The sequence below is a fragment of the Labrus bergylta genome, chromosome 5, assembly GCF_963930695.1.
Source record: "Labrus bergylta chromosome 5, fLabBer1.1, whole genome shotgun sequence".
Lineage (NCBI taxonomy): Eukaryota > Metazoa > Chordata > Actinopteri > Labriformes > Labridae > Labrus > Labrus bergylta.
In genome coordinates, this window is record NC_089199.1 from 17,969,021 (window position 1) to 17,987,563 (window position 18,543).

Genomic DNA, 18,543 nt, shown 5'->3' on the forward strand with positions numbered 1-18,543 from the left:
TCCAATCAACACCATCTTCCCACCCCTAGGCGTGCAAATTACTCCCAAATAAACAATGTCCCTAATTTATTTGGTATAATCTCTGGCTCATTCTGCCTTCCCCTCTGCAGTGACAGGAGAGGAAAGGCCGTCTCAACTCGAGGCCCCACATCCAATTACGTCAGTAATTACTTGTCATAGCCACTTTCTTTCTATTTAGCCGCCTTGGTCTGGTCCTTTGGAGAATTGGTTCGGGGAAAACATGATGTACAATGTATTATAAATGGTTACTTGACCAAAGGGAGGGTAAATGAGATCTGTGAGATGGATGCAGCAAGCTCAGTTATAACAGGGAGGTGATGGTGGTGGAAGTTTGGCCACTTGGTGGTACTGTTGCACTGTGATTGAAGATGAAGCTAGACTAGAGGCTTACTCACCTGAAATAACAAAAAATATTTGCGCTGAGTCCTTTTGTAGACACCTATTCAAGTCTTTTGTATGTGCTCTTATACACAGGGAATCAGGTTTGTCTTCTCATTGTGCGTTGAAAAGAACTAGAACTTCCATTTCTTGTGACAAAAAGTTGGACAGTAAAGGTCAAAACATAGCTGAGGAGTACACTTTATTTATAATCAATAGTTAGAGCTGCAGAACAAAAACTCTCTCTTTTCAGCTCAGTCTGATTTCACTTGACTTTCAGCTTACTTATCCTTTCCGTGCTCCACATATATTCCCATTCTTGCTCATTAGGTGTCCTTGACCACAGAAAGGACAAGTGGCTGACAGAAGTGACGTCTCTTGCAGCTGTCAAGCAGCCTTTTCTTTTGCACACAGGACGCAAATAGTGCCTGACCCTCCAGGGCCCTTTGTCTCTTAAAACTCTGTTCTGGCAATAAAGCTCAATCAGTGCGATGGATTGCTGAACAGTGGGCTGAAAACAGGAAACGATGCACTATCATATCTTTGTTGCAGCGACTCCATTGCTCTTTTCTTTTTTGTGCTCACCCCACATCATGGTTATTTTTTCGAGGGTGGCACTGGTGGAGAACTGGCATTTTTGTATGACTGGGGGAAATCACAGCAGGGGGGCTGCTCACCAATCGTTCTGTGAGATTGCCCGCCGTTATCAGGATCGGCGGGCAGGATAATGGGAAATCAAGTCGCCAGGTGGGCAGCTGTATGCCTTCCTGCCTACCTTTAGGGCCATGGTAGTTATGAAGCATAAATATTCATGTCTATCTTCACTAGCTGCTGGGAGTCCATATTTCTATAGACATATGGTGCATGGGTTGGAACTTGAAGCTCGGAGTGTGTATAAATGAGTGTCTACATTCATACTGTAAGAGTGTGAATGGAGAACGCATGTTACCCTGATGACCTTTACACCTGATGCTCAGTTGTCATGTCTGTTGTGTGTTTTCTTAATTGGCAGAATTGCATGCTAGCTAAAGTACTTTCTATCACACAAGCTTGATCTAATTTCTCTCCTTGGCTCAATGTCAAAAACAAAGCTAGTATCAGTAATGCTCTCTCCATCCTGTAGGTGGCGTGTCTGATCCGGGTGCCCACGGAGGTGGTCAAACAGAGAACCCAGGCCTCTCCATCTTCTGGCACCTACCGCATGCTGCTGGCCACACTCAGTGAAGAGGTACAGAGGTTAACTTTGGCTTCATACAACTTTGATCTTTTTGTTGGTTGTTTTGACCTGCATTGCTATCACACTGTGCTCACCAGGATGATTGTGTGTTAGGGACATAGCTATGTCATTTTGAGTGAAAACCACAGTCATATACTACTGAAGGCTGGTGTGAGAACTAATTCATAATATATGCAACCATCTCTGAAAACAAACTATTCACCTTTTGTTCCAAAAAGCAAAAGAGCCAGCATTCGTAGTTGAAGCATGTGGATAAGAATTCAAAATGAACACCGTTTTTTCTGTAAGACAAACATTGATTTTCACGTGTGCAATGATTGAGTAAGTCAGGAACAAGGAGGGCTTGAGATCGAAGTCTAAACTCTACTTCTTTCTTAATTCTAAACACATTGAAAAGTATCATAAAGTAGCCTTGAGTGACCATCAATGCCTTCAGAAAGAAAAAAAAAAAAAAAAAAAGGTGCCAGAAACAGCTGTCATAATTCTCTTTCTTGAAAGACAAGTTGGGATGAGACTGTTTGACCCTTTGACCTTTGGTTTTATTAGAGAACACTTTTCTCAATGAGTGACATAAAAATCAGATTGGTAAAAAATAAGGACTGAACTTTAAGAACATTGAAACATACATATGTTTTAATATATAATGTCACAGATGAATTTGCATTCACTTTTCAAAATGTTGTGAACTTTAAATAAACATTTTTATTATTTTAATTTGAATTAATTATTATTCAAATTAATGTCTGGCAGGCTGCTGGATTATGGGAAAAATCCTAATCACGATTATTTTGATTAATATTGAGATCACGATTATTAAAATTATTCTTTTTGATCTGCATCACATACATCAATCAGACTTAAACACTGTTAACACTCTAACATCCTGAACACTTTAAAAAACAAGCGATACATGACAATAAAGAAGTGAAAAATATAAATAAACAATAATAATAATAATAATAAATATATACAAATAACTTAAACATGTTTTTGATGTACTTGTCATGTACTCTTGTGGCCAAAAATATAATAAACACTTTAAAACATTTAGCACACATGACAGACAAAGTCCAGTTATGGTCTTTAAACATTACTATGGATTCAACACATGTGGCACAGTTATCATTTAATCTCAGTGATCTTGTTTGTATGATCATGGGAAGCCAGGAATCATAATTGAAATAGAAACGTGATTTATATCCAGCGCTGATGTCTTTAAAGGTGACATTCTCTGTTGTCTCTGAACAGGGGGTCCGCGGCTTGTACAGAGGATTTGGGACTACGGTTCTCAGAGAGGTAAGATTAACTCCAAGATGTTTCTTCCTCGCATTGTCTGTCTGTGTAATCTCAGGTGATGCGCATTCCTCCAGTGACGGTGATCAAAACCAAAATGACAACCAAAACTACACGTGATGGAACATGCTGCACATATGTCTGTCTTTGGTCGAGGTTGTTCTCAGGAAATTGCAAAGCACATCTCACAGACTCTACTGAATTCAATTTGAGGAGTTTATACTAAAGACCATTACTGGACTACTTAAAGACTGTGAAGTGAATTCTGTTTGATTGGCTGCACGAATATTGGAGCTTTCCACTCCTCTGACTGAAGACATTTTAATTTCTCTCGGGCTTTATTGAGGTTGGAAATATTGATTTACAGTTTTTTTTTTTCTTCACTTTCATTTCATTCAATTACTTGAGCAAGATGCTCTCCTTCCTATGTGAAGTACATCTGATTAATTAATGCAATTAGTTGTGTTATAAATGCAAAACAAAACCAGGATAAATGAGCGCTGGGCTGCACTCCCTTGATGGCCGCTCACCTTTTTTAATGAAAAGATGCTCTAGTTCTTTGATTCATGATCTTCTGCTTAATTGCACTTGCAGTGCATGATAATACAAACTGATTGTTGCAAAAGCTGTATAGATCTCGCCCTCTTTCCCCCTCCCCTCATGCCTAATGAGCTTCGATAGAAGTGGAAAAGAGAATGAGAAAAGCCGAGAAGGAGAAAGAAGTATATGAAGGTGACACTTGTCTTTCCATCCTTTTCTTTTGGGGAGGTGGGTGAGAGTGTAATCTAGTCCCCTCTGCTGTGCTAGCCTGTACTTATTTTCTGCCTCACTAAACTGATGTTATTCACGCAAATTCCATCTGGACAACCGGGGAAAAAAGGACAACAAGACACTGTGATTTCTCCGAGGGGCTCTGAATAAATGAATACATTTGGAGGCTGGCGCATGGCCTGTGTGCATACTAACACTGGTAGATGAAACGCAACGGTGGTGGCGGGGATTTGGGGCGCGGCAATGGCAAGGGATGCTCCGCTGTGATTGGCTTTGACGTGTGTCAGGAAGGTAATTCATTTTCTCTCGGCCTCCTTCGCTATCCGCACATCTCCCTCCTTCAACCAAGCGACCCTGTCAGGATAAGTTTGTTTATGTCGTATGGTGTCGCATCCCTCCCCTCGCTAGCCCATTAATTGGAGGCCTTCGTAGTGCTGTATATTCAGACGGGCTCAGAGGACATTTCTTTTGGCCATCATTTCACAGCGGTGCAGGATATGGGGTGTTCAAACTGGACTGGACCTAAAAGGTGAAGTTTTGGTGTGACTGGTCCACATAATCTATACCTTCCTGAGAATGTATAAAAAGTGATGGTTGCGTTAACACAGCACACTCCAACAATTCCCCTGATGTTATTTAAAAAAAGATGTGGGTCTATTTGTCCTAACCACATTAATCTGGACTTGTAACTGTCTATTCCCTTTTTAAATATAAATATTGAGTCGTTTGCCGAGTTGGCACTTTTGGGTTTTAGCTGAGTAGAGCATGAAATTGTTGAGATTCACATTCTTGTGAATAAAGCTGCGCTGTGAGAAATGACTTAGTCAACATGAGAAAATTTGGATTTTTTAATTAGAAAAACTGCAGACTAGTTTTTTTTTCTTCCTGATTTAAAGTAAGCCGTTTAAGTTGTCTGGGTGTTTATTTATTTTCTCTTTATGAAGATTCAATTACCCCTGACTCCTCTTACAGTTTAAACAAGACTCTGATATATTTCATCTTCTGCTGATGCCTGTCATTTGGGCATGATCCCCTACTTCAAGACAAGCCGTAACCGGACTCCCATCTCATTTGTACAGTACCCCTTTTTACCACTAGATGGCATGCTAAGATTAGCCCTGCCTTCGTTGTCTGTACCTGACTTCATCTCATTTCACTCCTCTCCCCACTCTCCTTTTCTCCCCCCTTTCCCATCTCACCAATCCAGCTTTATGACATTTACAAGCAGCAGTCACTGCAGTAAAAATGAAGGCTTTTTCTTATTTTATGCCTTTTTTGTTTTAATGGTAAGAGCGGTAAGGTGATCTCGGATTTGATCTTCACTTCTCCAATCTGAGTAATGAGCCTGAGATGGGTTATTAGTAACTTAGTAATATGGTGCTATGGGGGCAGTGGAAGGCTCTAGTGTAAGTGAAGCTGACAGTGTCTGACACAGTCGAGGTCGTCGTCTGATTGAGTACAGCATACGACGACTACGCTACTTTTGCCCTTTCACCTTCTCAGTCTGATGGCCACTTTATCTAAATCCATTTTCTTCACGTGTACAAGAAAGACACAGACAAGGAAGGTAATAGAGGCTGAATGGTCTACCTATTAAAATGTGTTCCTGCTCTTCCCTCCACCGGTGCTATTTATACATTTTTCTTTTGCCAGCGTCTAAATCAGCCTTTTAACTTTCCCCACCCAAACAGCTTGGACCTGGCAACCTGAGGTCCAGGATCTGGCTGTAGGAATTATGAAACACCTCTCGATCCACACCTCTTCTTCCTCTGTATCCCTCTCTCTCTTCTCCAATCCCTGGTTGATCCTGCTTCCTCAGTCAGACTGTAAGGAAATACTTGCTGACTTGGGTTTTAACTGGTACCAACCGGCCAGATCTCCAACTCTGAGATTTCAGTCCTGGTCAGAACTGATCTCACAGATTTTCAAAAGTCAGTTTCGAAAGCAGGTCTTTGGATGACCTTTGAGCTAAAGGTAGGTGACAAATGGAGGGAAAAACCAATGTATGTGTCAGGTTAGAGTCAGGTGTTGGGTCATCACAAGCCATCAGACCAGTCGTCACATTCTCTGAGATTCTGAAACCCTGTTTGAGAAAAGCACACAATTGCACTAAAACATATTTCCTGGTGTTCTGGTGATTGTTGTTAACGTGACACAATTCACTTCATTGGTGGTTTATTTTATTTTTCATAATCAATTAGTCTATTAATTGTTATTTTAATTTGGTCCATGTGATGATATCATGAAAAATGCTGCTGATCACAATTATTTGTTGTAAAATATACAAATGGTTTGTTTTACCAGAATAAGAGTCATTAAACTAAAGTTGTTTAGTTTAATGAAATGGCAAAACCCCTTAAACATTTTCTCGATGAAGTAAAACGTTTTTGTTTTTTTTTTGCTTAGAAGGAATACTTGAAAATGAATTTTCCACCTCCTGATAATCTGTTCATTAATTACTCAACTACTAATTTAGACTTTAAAACATGGAAAATGTCTAAAAGAAACTTGAATTTAAAGGTTTGTTTGTTCAGGGTTCGATAAGTGAAGCCAGATTCAGCCTGAAAAAGGTAAAACTGGTGGTGAGTTTGCGTGCTTCAGCGTGTAACACCTGCAGTCTCAACTGTTTCACAGCTCAGTTGTTTGTATGATAAGTACGCGGGTTCTGCTTCCACTGCTGGGATGCTTTGGTTTAAACTGTTTTAACAGGCGTGCAGCAGAGCAGAGCACAGCTGACCCCTGCATAGCCCTTTTTTTTTTTTTTTTTTTTGGGAATAGAGCCACTTTTCTCCGTCTGTGACGCAGGTTCAAACGGGAGAGGAGAGGGGAATCGCTCTCATATCCTGTCTCTGGGCGCACTGATCCACAGAGGCTCATGTTTATACACCCTCATATGACTGAGACAGAGTGCAGGAGAGAGGTAGAGCAGAAAGAGAGACGCGAGACAGAGCAGGGGGAGCAGAAGGTGTTTATTTTCCCTCACATATGCAAAGACAGAATTTTTTTTTGGACATGTGTGATGGACCAAAAGGCTTCCTCCAGCTTTGTGTTTAGAGTTGGACACCATGTTAGAGCTACAACCATTAGTCTCCCAAACATCATCTGACTTTATAACTTGGCTTCACCACCTTAAAAAAGTCTTAACAGGATTGGGTAAATGAAATGGAAATGTCACACAAATGCACTGTAAAAAAAAAAGAGAAACTAAACCAAGGGAAATGTTAACCAGTCGACTGAAAATGAAATGTAATGCCGACTGATCTGCTTACTGATGCACCTGTTCTTGTTTGGTTTTTGACCTGTAGAGTCATTTTCAATTCGTAGCTGTTTGCAATTACACAGTTATAGGTAAATATTTTTTTTTTTGGATCAGCATCTTCAAGCCAACAGAATAACTAAGAAAACAGAACTTTGGCTTTCAAAGATGGAGCTGACCTGAAAAAAACCTGTTGACCTCTGTAGGGGCTGACCCTTGACATGACTTGACCTCTAGAAGGGTGCTGGATCTGTTTCTGTGATATGGTAAAACAACACCAGGGTGTCAGCCATCTTGGATTTGAATCCAACGCCACATCTTCCTATCAGCCAATACAGAGAAGGGATGGGAGTTGCAGTCAAACTTATCAAATTCCCCTATTTAATTATTGCAGTTTATTGTCAGGCAGTGTCACCTAAGGCTTCATCTCTTTATATCCTCCTTAGTCTTCTTCTTCTTTTATCCCGCTGTCAACTTCTTCTTTGGCCAATTGACTTCTGTTTCATGTTACCCTCATTCATGTCATAACCTCCGTGATGACGAGTCAGGAAGTGAGAAGACGTGAGTAGAATTGCGGGGAGTGCCGTATTTGTAATTAAACTATATATATATATATATATATATATTTGGCACCTGAGAGTTGGTAATTGTATCTCACGAGTCAGGAAGACGATATACTTGGATATGGATATTGTGTTCTCACTCATACGTCCAACTTTCAGGTCATGTTTGAGCAGTCATCCACAGCTATAGAGGGGCCTCAGTTTGTTGTGTCTTTTCACATTAAGCGTTTTAACAGTATTTATTTCTTTGACTAATCTGAAACGGTCTACAAGTCGAAGTTATGGAATATCATTTTGAAATACTGACCTTTATTGGAGTTATTTGCAGGTCAGGATGACCCTTGTTAGAAGAGTGATGGTCTTCTTAAGCTGCAGAAAGCGATTCCTCTTTGTGACTGAATGATCTTTATCACTTTACCACACATGTCACTCCAGGGATTAATGGTTTTACTCCCACCGCCACTCTGGATGACTGATGGATGGGCTTCTTCGCTGCATCTGTCATTCACATTAGTGTAGTCTGGTGATACAGCTGTATCCATACATTTCTATTTTCTATGGCTCATTGTGCGTCCATGCTAGCCCATTAACATATAGGCTATATTACATCCCCTCATACTTTCTGGGGGTTGACTTTGGCAAAGTGGCTTTTGCTACAAATCTGACTAAACCTCAGTGACCTTCCTGAGATCAACATGTTGTTTTTAATGACTTCTACAGCCCGATGTGCTTGAGGAGTTAGCTGCCATGCTGTCTGACCCCCATGTGCGCTCGCTCCTCGATGCAGACTTGGCAAGGGGACAGTATGAGGCTTTCTCTGCTTCCCTGTTTAAGATGATGCATTGGGAGTCCTTGCCACAAAGAGCCATGGATCACACGCTTATGTTAAGTATGTTTTCCCCCTCTGAGCTTTTCAATCCACTCGGAAATCCATCATTGTGGCTATATTTCTAAATGCAGCGATTCTGCGTTTTTCGTGTGGAGACTTATTACCAATATCTACTGCCAGACATATTTCCAGGAAAAAGACACTTGTTGTTTTAGCCGTGCAACCATTTCTTTTATTCCTCTCCAACCTGCTGTATGAGTGAATGCTGTGGACATGTTAGTCAATAGTCTGTGTGCCTCTCCAGGTCCGGGGGCTATATTTGCTTACCACAACTTCATGCATATTTGTCTCAATGTGAGCAGAAAAACTCTGGCGCTCCACATGTGTTTCGAATAACACATACGGCCATGACGGCTTGGCAAGGAGCTGAGGCCAGGGGGGTGGGGGTGGTGGTGGGGTAGGTCTGAGATGGAGGGGTAAGGGACAGCAGCGGTTTGGATGTCCTTTGGAAGGAAATAAGTGTCAAGACTAGGCTCCTGTATGTGGGAATCTGGTGCCAGTACCCATGATTGAGTGTGACGCATTATTCCCCTGACAGCAATACTTGCAATGCACTTTGTGTTTGACTTGGACACCTGTTCCACTTGAGTTCTGCAGGCATTAAAGTGACATAATACTTTAACTGCCTAATTACCTTAATACCCATCTCAGTCAATAAGCCTGTTATAAAGTCCCTATAAGAGACATTTACATGAGTCAGTTATGTCCACTCTAAATAACAGTTAGGTCTTATTTACTCTTTATTTTGAAGTGACAGGAGCGAGTGAGAGTCAAGGGAGTGGAAGGGGAATAAATCATTGCTGTGCTAAAGCCAGACGTGGGGAAGCACCTAGTAATTACAGCGCCATTTCTCTTTCATGAGAAGCAATGATGCACATCCCTCTCCTGTTCTCCTCTCCTTTCCAAAACCAGCAGCCTCATCTCTCATTCTGCGGATTTACAGTGATGTTCAGTTACATGAAGCATGTGACCACTTGTGAATTCAATTGGTTTTTGGAATGTAAATCATTTATGACTCATAGAGGGAGTTGCATTTTTTTTTTTAAAATCTCCTAACAAATTGAAAGCCGATGGTGTAGTTTATGAGTTTTTTTTTTGTTGCACAAGTGCCCCTTTATTCCCAGACAGTCATGTGAGGTTTTCCAAAAGCAGCACCTGCCCCCACCTACACCCCGACAACCCCCAGCCCCCCCCCCACGCCCCACCAACCATATGCCTGTCCCTCCTGTTTCCGCAACCACAACCATCATCTCGCTAGCAGGAGTGCTTGCGACAAAAAGCATCTGGAACAAACCAACTGAATGTCAGGGGTCAGGCTGTGATGTCACTGCTTACTGTCTAATAGAGAAAAAAGCAATGTGAAGTGTCACTTGCACTAAAAAGCATTCACCTCATACAACCCCGGCAGAGGTTAGTGGTTCAAACCAATTTATAAATCAACACTCATCTGCAATCACAACCGTCCAGGCTGGAAATGTTTTCAATGTAAGCTATGGGTTAACAAGGGAACAATATTATATTATTTTTGCATGTTTGATGTTAACAATGTACAGGTCTTTGCAAACAAGGATTCATTTTTTTGTCTTTGCAAACAAGCGCTCTTCTTGGATAAGACCATTTATTCTCTCCAGCACATTAAATTGTAAGTCCCAGTGGTCAAGTCAATAAAGTAATGGAAAGGTCAAAGACTACCTGTCAGCATCTGGGCTCAAGGGATGGCAACAGTGATTGGTTATTTTGTTGTGTGTGTTGATTGTTAGGCGCACCAATCCATCCAGATCTCATGGATTGACAATCATTTTCTCAAGAGGATGAGCCCATAAAACTTTGGTTATTTTCCTGACTTTGTCTGAAGTTTTTATGTAAAGAACTTCGCAAATATTGCATGGATTGCTTGGAACTTTTTTGTATATGAGAGGGGGGGTAGACGAGTTTGGTGGAGACCTTTTGGCCACCCGCAGTTCAAACTTTTCATTTATCCAATGACATTGGAGAGATGGAATTGCATGACATATTGTACCGACTTTCATGTTTTCACGGTAATGTTTTGTATGGGCTGAAAAATGTATTCCTTTTTCTCTACCCAACCACCCGGAAAACACTTTAACAGCAAAATGGATAACATTTCCATTAACCTTGGCCATATTTATTTAAGTGCTTACAATTCCATTTACAGTTTTCCTACTGTTGGTCAGTATGCCTTGAGAAAAAAAAAAATCAACTCTGAAATTGGAAATGTTGTGCAGACTCAGCAGATCAAAAGCAGACTCAGTGTCGGCATTTGTTACTGCAATGACAGAGTACCACCCAAACAACTCAACTCAGAATTCTGAACCCATTGTAACAAAACATCTATTGTTTCAACTTTAAGAAAAAATGGAAGTGCTGGACTAAATAATGAATTGGAAGTTTTTTAATCTGTAGAGCCTAGAGATTAAACATTGGTGCAGTGGCTGTAAAGATAAGATCACTAAAATGGTGAGGCAGCTGAGATGTCTTCCATAAAGACCTAGTGTGTGTTTATATAGTCAATAATGATAAGCATTATGTTGTGCAGCCTGTTGTCAAGGCCCATAACGGATTGATTAAGTCCATGCATGGTTCATCAGACTAACTCATCTTTGTCTGTATGTCTGTGTGTATGTGTGTGTGTGTGTTTGTGTGTGTTTGTGTGTGTTTGTGTGTGTGTGTGTGTGTGTGTGTGTATGTGTGTGTGTGTGTGTGGAAATGGTTGTATCTGTGCCAGTATGCACTTTCTGTTCTTTCCAGCTGCGTTGCGGCTGCTCCTTTCTGATTCCCAGCTGACAAGATATGTTTGTGCTAGTGAGAAACGGGGAACGAAACACTTCAGTTGACCGTCAGGCTGTGATTGGTTAGCTGCAGTGACTGTGTTTCTGTTTTTATTGCTTTGGGCAATACTCTCAGAGAATATAGCGTGCGTTTTTATGTATTTGTGTGTTTTCAGCAGGTGTGTGTGTGTGTGCCATGCTGGAGATACAGTATCAAAGCAAGCACCCTTATTCTGAACCTTCCTCCCCACTTGCTGTCTTCTGAGACATGAATAATACTTTTATTTATTGACATATATATTTGAATATACTGCCAATAATAATGCTTTCTGCTTTTAGCCTAACCTGGCTGTTAACAAAACCATATATTGATTGCAAATGCTGCCTTGGCTGGTGGTGTCCAGTTAAAGTGAACCACTTAGCTTTTTGTTTTACTTGACGATTGTACAATCACAGTTTAAAATGTAAGTTTTGAATACACAGCAACTTTACTGAAGTGACATTTTGTGTAACTGCCTGGGCCAGACCATCTGACTGTAACTAGTATACATTACAATACAAAAGCAGAGGTTCTGTGATTCTATGTTTGTGGTATAACAACTTGTTTGTTCTCACACTCACTTAATTAGTAGTGAACTGCTCTTGTTGTGTTCTTTAAAACGCCCCTGCTGTCTTGTGGTGGCAACAAAACTCCTTCAGGAAAGTCCTTTATACTGCTGTCCCCAATAAATTCTGACAGAAATATGCAGCCCATTTTCAAGTTAACTACACCCATTATATGTTGGTTTGGTTGATTAGAGCAATGTGCTCTGCGTTGGCTAAGTTTACCCAGCTTGTCTTTTTGCTGCTGGCTGTGTCACTTTTTATTTTTCTGTTAAGTGCTGTTGTTGATTTTCTGCCGACCAAGGCTTCGTGGTGTTTCCCCAGTGTCTGTAGTTTGTATAAATAACCATGTTTCTCCTGCTGTTGCTTTCAGTTTGTCTTAGGTTGATTAAAGTGCCACTCCAAAACACACAGCAGCGTGTTTGCTCGGGCCTCAACAACCAAATACAATTGTTTATCCTCCAAATTGAAATTCATTCAGTGCATTGTTGGCACCATTTGGCTGAGTATTTGCTCCTAAAACTTTCTAAATGGAGGTGTTTGTTAGCACAATCAGGGAACACAATGCCCTGTTGACTTAAGCCAGGTACACACTACAAGATAATAGGGCCAATTTTGGGCCCGATTTCCCCGACTTCTGACCAAAGTCAGCAAATGCCCAATTATCTTGCCAAGATTCTGTGATTCTGAGAAGACGATCGAGGCCGTCACGATTTTAAATCGCAAATATGAAACGTGTTCAATATTTTCTTTGTTAATACAACTGACAAGGAAAGGAGTTGAACCAAAGTGTTTACCATAATGGATGAACCAGCTAACAGCTAGCCACATTTAGCTTGACCATCATGTTTACTCTTAGGTCGCGTTTGACAGTGTGAGATTACACGTTTTGATAGTGCAGACTCTGGTGTTGGTGAATGAATCGGGAAGTTTGTGGTGTGCTGAGTTGGTCGCCTCGTTGCACACCACACTCTGTTACTGAACTGTTGATCTGTCATGGCTTGTCCTCATGTGTTAGGTCTCTCACATTTTCAAAATTGTTTAAGATTTTAAAAATCGTTTAGTGTTTGCCAGGCCTTAGGGAGGAAACCAACTATGAGTTAGTTGAAATTTTCTTCCATTGACAGGCTTTCCCCAAAAATAGAGCTGATGATGCATGTTTATTTCACATGTCATAGCATTGTTTTCCATCCTGGTACCAATTGTGATTCATAGACTAGCTGCCAATACTTAGTACTCCAGGTGTTAAAGAATTTCAAAAACTTGGTGAAATAACACTTTTTTCAGACATAAAGCTATATTTGGCTGATCAGTGAGCAGTGAACAACACATTGTTTGGTTTTTTAATAATGCCACGAAACAACCTGATTGTTAATGGAGTTATTAGTTATGGTACTAGATTGCTGGCTTTACTTCCTGATGCCTGATATCATATTTTAGACAATATTGTGGGCCAATACAAGTCCAAATATAAAATCTAAATAATGTTGAAAAGGTTGTGTCTGTTAAGGCTTCAGCCAAGTTAAGATACCAAACATTCCTGTCAGTTCAATGATCATTTGCATGTTAGAAATGTTCTGCTCAGTGCTCTAAACGCTCCTCAACCAGCTGTGCAGCTGGGCTAACTCTGCCCCACCAACCTCTCCCATGAACATTGCACCAACACATTTTCCCCCAGTCCACTCTCCCACGCCTGGCTCGTATAGCCTCAGCCAGATCCTCAGGCGGCCATACATCTCTCTTCCTGTCAGCAGCTAATTGGTTGGCCCTCAGGGCATCCTGTGTCACACCACACCACCATTCATTGGCTAATGCACCCTGCCACTGATGTCATCTGTCAGAGGCCATGACTGATCTGAAGTGGCATGTTTTTAACCCATTGAAAGTCTTGATACATAAATACACTACGCGTTAAACCGCATCTTTTCATTTTTCTTCAACTGTTGGACATTGAAAATAGGTTTGTCAGAAAAAAAAAAAACCATAATTCATAACACAGACTTTCATGTCTGTACTGTCTGTACCCTGAGTAAAAAAGTCTCATTAATGTTTACCTCTCCTGATTTGCTACAGTGTTGTATGAGCATCATGCTGTATAACATCTGTTTTTTAAAGTTTGGTGAAGCATCACGTTTGTATATAGCCTACAGACGTTTTCATTTTCCCCTGTATGCCTGTACTGCTGTATCAGGTGTCCATTTTGAAGCAACAAGCTGCACACAGGTGGGAGGAAGAAAAAAAAAAAATCACCGGCACAACATAAATATTATTCAGAGTTTCTGGGAAATATTTCTCTCATGTCAATGGAATTGCTGTCTTGAATCTTTGCCAGCACACTGTTTCTCCCAACCACCTCCTCTCCTCCTTCTTTTCCTCCTCTCCCTCTTGTCTCCCCCTCTAACCCTGAACAAGTCTTAATTTGTCGGGGAATATTACTGCCTTGTGCCGCCATTCGCTGGAGCTGAGGAGGCTTATAAAGGAACATGGGCCAGCTGCGATTTGATTTGCTCGCAGTAGATGTGCCGGCTCTCAAACGTCTCCTGAGTTTGGCTTGTTTAAACATACACACACACACACACGCAGCACTGCCCTTGGCATTCAAAACTGTCAGATGGAATTCTTCAGCAAGTGCACTCACTCTTGTTTCTAGTTGTTACAGCACCGAGGAGTGGGAAAGGTATGGAATGAGTGATCGCTAGCTGCTTAAGGCAGAACACTCCTCACTGTAAGACTTAAAGGGACACGCGCTCATACTGCAGGATGCGCTCAACTGCAACTCCTCCGGCACCCCCTTATCTGTGACAAATAGGTGTAGAGAAGCTGCACTGAGCACAGGGGGAGTTGTGCTTTCTATGCGTTATAGGTTTAGCTTTGGATAGGCGTATGATTTGTGTGAAGGGTGCCTCAGGGTAGGGTAGGTAGAGACAGGTGTGTGTGTGTGTGTGCGTGTGCATTAGATTGAGACAGCATATTGGGATCTGTTTTCTGTTATTGGGAGAGCAGTTCTTGGCTTCCACTAACCAGCACTATACAACCACCAAGAGGGAAGAAATCCAACCTCCTACCTCTCTCTATCTATTACTCTCTCCCCTCTCTCTCTCTCTCTCTCTCTCTCTCTCTCTCTCTCTCTCTCTCTCTCTCTCTCTCTCTCTCTCTCTCTCTCTCTCTCTCTCTCTCTCACTGGCACTCTCAGGTTCCCCCTCCTTCCACCCCCCTGTCGCTCCCTCAGGCCTCTCTTATGAAGTGAGAGGCCAAACACAGGCCCGCAGTGCCGGATCAGGCTCCTTCTATCGATTGACTTTATTTATGTGTTTGTTTACTTATTTAAAAGGCCCTGAACCCCTCTGTCCCTGAGGGGTACTTATGTGCCACACACACACACACACACACACACACACACACACACACACACACACACACACACACACACACACACACACACACACTATCTTTCTTACTGGTCTGTGCACATACAAATTCCCTGTGTGCGTCTATGTTTAGTCAGGGATTTTTGCCGCGTCACTGCTGGGTGTAACGCATGTTGTCACTGCAGTGACTAGGTGTTACATTAGCTTATATGTGCGCACACGGCTTGTGCTCAGTGTTTAGAAACATAACAAAGTGCTGCTCGTAAAAGGAAAACATTGAACTGTGAATACGCGGTTAAAACAAGGATTAGGTTTAATTTATATTAAAGGAAGCTGGGTTGATATTGCTGGATCAACTACTACTTTCTAATACAATAATTTGTATTGTTCAATTATGGAGAGTATCAAACAGTATATACACAGAAGTTAATCCAATTAAAAGTAAAGGTGATTGAAACTCAAAATCTAATTCATTAAAAATAACATGAAACAATTCTGAAATCAAAGTACATGAATCCCAATTGTTCCTTTAGTCCTTCTCTGATGCAGAAACCTTTAAATTCTTCATGTACCTGAGATCTTCAAAAATATAAAAATAAAGTAAGTGTGGCATTCCTTTTATATAAAGTACTATTTATGAATAAATACAGCTAAGATAAGGTCATATCATTTGCGGTATAAATACAATCCTGCATTGAAACATAGAATTACATCTTCATCTGATAAATGACACAAAGTTTTTATAAATATGAAAATAAAATAGATTGTCATCTACAGAAGTATCTTTTTCTTCATGCAATAACAAACATATTAGCCAAAGTCATTTCAGGGGAATTGTTGCTAACTCACCAAATAAAGCTGTGGGAATTGCAACATGCACCCTTATCACATATCTGTCTTATTTCATTAGAGAAGCACTAACCTTCATGCAGCATGTGTGTTTGTGTTGTTTGTATGTGCTCTTTGTGTGAAGCTGTGCACACAAACAGGTCTGTCTTCTTCCTGTCGAGGGTGCCTTTCTAAAACTTGGCACAGTTCTGTTCGGAGGTGTCCAACACCACCTGCCTCCCTGCTGTGATTAATGACTTCATCAACTTTCAGCATATTAAAATCTGATCTCTGTCTGTTTGTTATCAGTGTGTCACCACACACCGATCCTCATCATACTTTCTTGACACACAGCAGATGGAATGTGGGTGTGTCTGAATGTTTGTGTGTGTGTATGACTTTGGCAAGTGAATCTAGCTTGCAGCCCTGTTGCATTAGCAGGTAATAAATGTGGACTTAGAATCAGGGCTATGCTCTGCTGTGTGAGTGTGTGTATGTATGTATGTGTGTGTGTGTGTGTGTGTCTTTGTGTCTTCACATGTGATTCCTCACTTTGAATAAAGCTGCTGTTGATCGTTTCACCATCCGACTCCCATCTGCTTTCTTTCAAAAGTGCCTCTTCTCCCCTTCTCTCCTCTCCTCCCCCCCCCCCCCCCTCCCCAGCTATTCCACCTTCTAACTTTGTTATCATAGGAAAAAGAAAAATCATGTTTTTATTTGTCTGACTCCTACATGTTAGTGTTGCACACTTCTGTAAACAATGTTCAGGTTTACAAGCAGTACTGTACCACAGAATACCGAGTATCAAATTGCAAAGAAAAAGCTGACACTGGAACTTTGTGATGCATTTAAGATCCTATAAAAGACTATAAAAGGCTCTGAGTAGAATCAAAGACCATCGGGTTAAATGGACAGTAAGACCTTTTCTATTGGCTTGACTTTAGCTCTTTAGTGAATCATCATTCCTTAACTTGACTTTTTAAACATGAAAAAGGAGCCATTGTTTGTTTTATTTTGCATATAAATTGAATTTGAGAGAAAACTCCAAATCCTCGGGTTAAGGAGGTTTTGCCAAATGGATTTGGCTTGGACACTCAGTATCCAAAACGAAGTGAGCATCCAAAAGGCCTCTCTGGCTCGTGAATCATTTGCACTTTTACTCATTTGCTTCACATCTGGTGAGGAGAACACAGCAGAATGACTGCTCTAAGATGTTGGGTTTTAGATTGCACCACAGTGCCTTGACTGAGTTAAAGTGTGAGTGGTGGTTTTCTGAATACTGTTATTTGTGTCTAGAATTTCATAATATACTGTTGCAATAAAATCTTGGAGGGCGCCTGTCTTGTAATTGAGATGACAGTTAAATATGTCATTATGCGTGCACAAAATCTTAAAACCATAAACTGCAACTTTTTGGCTGAACTGTTTCCAGTATGGTTGAGTCTTCACAAGCTGGTACAGAAGTGTGGCTCCTCTGTTTACCCAACATCTTAAACAAGATTTAAAAAACTATCAGCAGGATTGCAAAGTGAACATCAGACTGCATGTAAACTACTTTGTGTGAAAAGTAATATACCCAGTGTAACATAAAGAATGAACTGTGGGCAGCTTACCGCTATTTGCTTCACTTTTTGTTGAAAAAAAAATCTATTTGTCTGCCATTCTTTTCCACATATAATTATCTTAATAACTACTGTATGGATTGAAATGAGATACAGATACCAAGAATGAATTATGACTATGAGGATCCACTGGTTTTTCTTTTTGTGCCAATATCAGGTTTCCTTTTGATTGTGGTTTATAGTGAGTTGTGTAAACAAAGTATTGTCGGGAAATACAGCTCTCTTCTGCATCATTGCGTTGTAAAAACATTGGTAATCTCTAAACTTTCATCTTAAACCATTACAAGGTCAAATTTAGAATTTGGCCATTTCTTTGAAACTTTCAAAACTATTAACATGTTCAGCATGTTATCAAATCAAAAATGTGTTGCACTTTGTAAGGCCCCAAACTATAAGAGCTGGATGCCATTGTTACTGTGATAAAAATAGCACTCTGATGTTAGCATTTAGCCCAAAGCCCCAGTGTGTCTATGAACATCATAAAATCAAAATCACAGTCACTTGAGTGGCTGTAGAATTTAAGGCTTGAGCCATGCATGAAACATTGGTCCTCCTCTAGTTTGTATGAAGTCAGTTTGTTGGCATAGCAGGGTGCCAACGTAAAAAAAAAAAAAAAAAAAGGCTCTGGAAAAAGAAGCTGACTCAACGTTTTCTGCAATGCCAGTCAACACATTAACCTGTTACTTCAATTGGACTCACTGGACGGTAATTCTGGACCTCTCTCTCAGGTGCCCTAAACAACTTGTTCCCACAAATGCAGCCCTGCAGCTGACCCAACTTTTGTCTGTTTAACTTAATGGTGGGTCCATATTACCAGTGAGATTTTTCTGCTGACATAATGTAGAGCCAAAGTTCTGTCTATGAGCAATTTACAGTTTGAACAATGGTAAAATGACTGCCAATCAGTATGTGTTGGGCCTGTTGT

General features: G+C 40.8%; 1 protein-coding gene across 1 annotated transcript in view; it reads left to right on the forward strand.

Moving 5' to 3' along the window:
• The window catches only part of slc25a26 (solute carrier family 25 member 26), a 53,315-nt gene that overhangs the window by 7,569 nt on the left and 27,203 nt on the right, over nucleotides 1-18,543 (forward strand). Inside the window, exons 4-5 of the mRNA XM_020633095.3 lie at nucleotides 1,523-1,627; nucleotides 2,885-2,932. Coding sequence (XP_020488751.1) covers nucleotides 1,523-1,627; nucleotides 2,885-2,932 — 153 coding nt within the window. The remainder of the gene's footprint in view (nucleotides 1-1,522; nucleotides 1,628-2,884; nucleotides 2,933-18,543) is intronic.